The sequence below is a fragment of the Xyrauchen texanus genome, chromosome 1 (genome assembly GCF_025860055.1).
Source record: "Xyrauchen texanus isolate HMW12.3.18 chromosome 1, RBS_HiC_50CHRs, whole genome shotgun sequence".
Taxonomy (NCBI): domain Eukaryota; kingdom Metazoa; phylum Chordata; class Actinopteri; order Cypriniformes; family Catostomidae; genus Xyrauchen; species Xyrauchen texanus.
The window spans coordinates 58,750,828-58,756,324 of record NC_068276.1 but is presented as its reverse complement, the minus strand read 5'-3'; the positions used below and the strand labels follow the sequence as shown (position 1 = coordinate 58,756,324).

At 38.0% G+C, this 5,497-nt stretch overlaps 1 protein-coding gene across 1 annotated transcript; it reads left to right on the top strand.

The window, feature by feature from the left end:
• The first annotated feature begins 842 nt into the window (after window positions 1-842).
• Window positions 843-2,786, top strand: LOC127644834 (beta-1,3-galactosyltransferase 1-like). Its single transcript, XM_052128238.1, has 2 exons — window positions 843-919; window positions 1,745-2,786. The coding sequence occupies exons 1-2, from the start codon at window positions 885-887 to the stop codon at window positions 2,784-2,786; spliced, it is 1,077 nt and encodes a 358-aa protein (XP_051984198.1). The 5' UTR covers window positions 843-884.
• Window positions 2,787-5,497: the final 2,711 nt, after the last annotated feature.

Sequence of the window (5,497 nt, the reverse complement as noted above, 5' to 3'; positions counted from 1 at the left end):
ATATTTATATGTTTTCAGCAGAAGAAAGGATGAAATTTTTAGCAAACATTTTAGTCAATAATGTAACAATGTTTTATACATAAACATACATATGATACAAAAATGTTTGTTTTATGACTGTAAATATTTTTTCTACAATTATTAGTTATCATAATTGTGTTAAATGCGAATTCAAACGTACACAAACATTAAAAGTAAATATTATATATTCTGTAGTGCTTTACTGTTTTCTAAGCATTTAAAAGTTGTAGATTACCATCTCCCATTTCCCCCTTTCTTCTTTATTATGACATTTGGATTCATTTTTATTGTGTTTTTTGTTTGTGTTCAATGATATTAGATTCAGAATAATATAAAGCTTATCTACTGTACCTGTGAGCACAGATTTTATATTTGCAGCCGCATTAATATGAGATAAGATAAGTGTGATGTCAGTCACAGGCTGTTTGAGCTCATTTGACAATAAAGAGATTAGGGAGGCAGGCTGTCTAATAGTGTTATGCGTATGAACATGTTAAAATGTCTCTCCAGTGGTTGTTGTTATAGACAACATGGTTATAGAGAGAACACTATCGTCTCAAACAACTTCATGTCAGGGTATTACATGAAGGTTACTAAATGTAAAAAAAACAATTGCTATTGGTGTGTTGTGAAAGACTGCAGTGGTTTGTTGGCAAGATATTTGCATTATTTTGTTTACATTTCAATGGCTGAAATTGGCTTCCACTAGCCTTTGTTTGAGTGGTGGAACCTGTTATGCAAAAATGAATAATAAATATAAGTTTGACTTACTATGTGCTTTAAACAAATGCTCTTAATTTGTCATAAAACATGGGAGCGCTTAACGACGTGTCATAATCTGAAACTCTCGTCAGAGCAGAAAGATGGTGCAGGAAAGTGGAGACGGTGAAAAAAGAAGGTAAATTACCAATGCATCATCATATGCACTGATTTTTAAATGGGTTCTTCTGTTTTAACACTGAATATTGAAATGGTAACGGCACAATATGTTTATCACAATGCATTTTGTGGAAAATACATCAAATAGTTAACAATGGTTCAAATGGTTGAATAGTAGTTTCTGAAGTGCAATATAGATTGACCAATCTTTTCATCAGTTTGTTACTGTGCACCTTGCACATCTGTTTAAACATTATGACTGGTAACACTTTACAATAAATAATGCATTAAGTAATTATAACATGAGTTAAAGCATTTGGCATCATTCACTACTGTAACAATGAACAATAATTGTATTTACAGCATTTATTAATCTTAGTTAAAATGTAGAAATGTGCTTTTGTTCATCATTAATGCATTCACCTTAACTTTTAAAAATGTAAACACAGATATTAACCGTAACATTTTATATCATTGCATCAACATTAATATTTTATAGCATTTTGAAATGCTGTGTAAGTATTGTTCATTGTTGGCTCATGTTAAAGGAATATTGCGGGTTAAGCTCAATTGACAGCATTTGTGGCATAATGTTGATTACCACAAAAATGTATCCATTTAGACTCGTCCCTCCTTTTCTTGGAGGGAAAAAAAAGCAAAAATTGAAATTACAATGTGGCACTTACAATGGAAGTCAATGTCAATAGTTATCAAAAAAATGTGGAACTTTACCCTTTGGATAGTTTAACTCTCTTAATGTATCAAAGTGCCATTTGGTATGTTGCTTTTTTCACCATTTTGAACCCCTGATTTTTCTGGAATTTAACACATTTTCTCTTTTCAGTCAGGGGCTGTCAAATAGTGGATTTGAATGGAGATCTCCTCGTTTGTTAGTCTGTTCCATTTTGCTGGTCCTGTTGCTGTTTTACTACATCGACTACACTCAGTTCTCTGAAAAATGGGCAACAACTATTAGTTTAGTGCTTACAGAAACATTTACCTCTCAGACAACCAACACGTCACTGGCCTTAGGTAGATTATCGACGCCCCCTGGACCATATTACGTAGCTTACCCACACAAATATGAATTTGTTCTAAATGAGCCTGAGAAGTGCAAGCAGGAAAACCCATTTGTGGTATTGATAGTACCAGTTGCTCCTGGCAATGCGGCGTTTCGGGATGCCATTCGTTCAACGTGGGGGACGGAGAAGTTAGTGGAGGACAAAGTAGTGAGCCTCCTATTCCTATTAGGCCTGCCCTGCCCTAAAGAGCAGGAGAACCTCCAAGAAAGTTTACTTCAGGAAAGCGAGAAATATCATGACATCTTACAAAGCGATTTTTTGGACAGCTACCACAATCTCACGATTAAGACTATGGTGATGCTAGAATGGCTGACTGCTTACTGCCAGAATGCATCATATGCGATGAAAGTTGACTCTGATGTATTTCTCAATGTGAAAAGATTAGTGAATATGCTTTTGTCAGCGCCGAAAGAGAACTATATGACTGGACTCGTGACTAGGGGTGGAATGGTAATGAGAGACCCCCGCTCGAAATGGTACCTTCCAAAACAAGTTTTCGCCCCTGCTAGATATCCTCCCTACACTCTGGGCTTGGCATATGTGTTCTCTTTAGACCTGCCAGCGAAGCTTGTTGAAGCAGCCCGGCATGTCAAGGCAGTCTACATAGAGGATGTTTATTTAGGATTATGCATGAAACATTTAGGTATTTCAGTAACCAATCCATCAGAAGGAGGCCTCTTTAATGTCTACCCTGTACAATATAACCGCTGTCGTTATTCAAAACTCATCACCACAACTACAAGAAGCTTGAGAGGCCAAATAAGGTCTTGGAAGGATTTACAGACACCAGGTTCACCTTGTTAACAGCTGATAGCAAATAGGAGTTATGGTTCTTGAATGTAACTTGCCAGTCATTCTGTAAAATGGACAACCACAAAAGAACAGACTAAAACAAAACCTGGGTTAAAGGGGTGGTTCACCAAAAACGTATAGGGCTGTGCATCGATTACATTTTTTAAAGCGAATTAATTGCACAGTTTTCTTTAATTAATCATGATTAATTGTGGTGCATGGCACATTAAAACAAACATTGTCTCAAAGAACATGCAAGAAACTTGTTACTCACCATTGCATATCATTGCAAAATATACTTTAAAACAGCTTTCAGAAAACTGTGTGCCATTGGTCAAAAAAAGACATAATCCCGCACCAAGTCACGGCATTGGTTGAGTAAAGTTGTTGGGGTGGGTCTAGGGGGGTCACTCACAGCAACCACAGCAATTTTCATAGCGCACAGAAACAAAGAGCTTAGAGTTTTCGTGAAAATGAACCTATCACTAATAGCGTAAGTTGCCAACCATGTTACTCAGTCATTTTTATCGTGGTACCATGGAGAGTATTCTTTCCTACTGTATGACAGTGTGGTATACCAGCTACACTGCTGCTGACCGATGGGACGTGACACTCGTAGTGAAGGCAGCACAGCTGGTCATTGGATCTCAGCTCACAAGCCTGGATGAGTTACATTCAAACAGACTCATTAAGAAGGCTAGGAGCATCAGCAAAGATCCAACTCATCTGGGACACCAACTGTTTGAGCTGTTGCCATCAGGAAGGTGGTTCAGAACAGTGGCAACATGGACAAATAGACTGAAAACAGCTTCTTCCCACAGGCTGTAATTTCCTTAAACTCCTGTAGATCTGTGTAAAGCAGTTCAATGGAAAGGAGGAGGCGAGACAATATTTTAATGATTAACTTAAACAAAAGACAAACACGCACACATGACAGACATGTCCGTTAAACGACATGTCTGTCATGTCTCCCGCACCATCCTCCTCAGTCGGCCTTTATCCCTCTCGGAGGCTTGATTAACCTGATAAGGGAACGGGTGTGTAGAATCACGACCCGCCCTCTGCCCTGCGCCCTCTGCCCTGCAACAATCTGTTTTTGGGGGAAGTAGCTCCACCTGTGATGCTATAGATCGACCCCACCCATCACACACAAACTAGGACTGATCTACTATAAAATACTAGTTTTGTTGTATGTTCTGCCACATTGTGTAAAGTCTCACCATGCAAACACATGTTTTGTTAGGGCACTTACTTATTATTCTGTGCACTTTTCTATAGGTGTAGGCACTTTGTGTGAGCTATTTGGAGGCATTTCATTTTAAAGCAATGACAAATAAATATACAAAATGACAAAATGAAGCTGGGAGAGAAGGAAGTATTTTAACACAACTTATGGTAGCTTGTCCATATCTCTCCCACATACCTCACCGCTTGAAGGTGAAGTCTCCATTCTCCGAACAGTAAATCTGCTCCCATGTTATTATGTGTGGACATGCCTCTCGAGTAATTAACAAGCTGCTGTACGTTTCTGCGCTTGAATGTGCAGTCGAGTCAAGCGCTTACCTCCAATTTTAGCCACGGGAAGTGGGCAAAAACATTAGTGAAGCTTCAGTAAGTGGACTAAATAGATAAAGCATTAATCATGTTAATTGTTTTAACGCGTTAAACTCTTAATCGCAGAAATTAATGCATAACATTTTCCAGCCCTAAAAAATTATAATTCTCTTATCATTTAATCACCCTCATGCCATCTAGCTTGACTTTGTGTCACCTGCGGAACACAATCAAAGCTCCAAAAAGGCAACATAAAAGTAATCCTTTCAACTCGAGTGCTTTAATCCACGTCATCTGAAATGATACGACCACTTTGGGTTAGCCACAGACATAAAAAGTCGAGATTTATAGTCTTGACATCTGGACTGGAACAATGCAGGCTTTAAGACATTAAAGCTTTGTGCAACATGATTGCAGGCTCTTAGTCAAAAAGATGTTGCATTTTTATTGTCTAGTGTTTTTATCAAACTCTTGGCGACTGCTGCAAAGTTGACTCATTTTAACTCACATCTGCATTTTCTAAATTGTCCAACTGGGTGTGGCAACACTTTGACTGGTTTGTGTACTGCCATGCATTGAGCATATTGAAGTAAGTGAACAAGCTTATCTTTTAAAGGTGGCAACAAAACTGCAGCTGTCAAGATTTAGGGAATAAGGACTTTAATTTTGGTCTGTTTCCCACCCAAAGTGATCAAATCACTTCAGAAGACATGGATTAAACCACTTGAGTTGTTTGGAGTACTTTTATGCTGCCTTTATATCCTGTTTGGAGCTTGTTATGGACCCCATGGACTTACAATGTACAGGCAAAAAATCTCATACATCCACCAAAAAATAGTTTTAGAAAGCATGAGGTCATTTTGGGTGAACTATCCCTTTAATTGCTGTGCCTTCTACAAGAAGAAATAATCAGTTAAATTATTGAAGACCAAGATGTAAACAGATGTATTGCAAACATTTAAAAAATGTAATAATTAACATTGGGAGGTGTCGGACACTCAGAAGTGAAGACCAGGAGACTCAGAGTAGGTCTTCAGCTGAATTCTTTATTGAGATCTTGCTGTGTGGCGCTGCAGTCGTCAAGTCTAAAATAATGAGCTGTACGTTGTAGTTTTAAAGATATTTAGGGACTGGCCTTCCATGAGAAGACAAAGCACTCAGTTGATGAC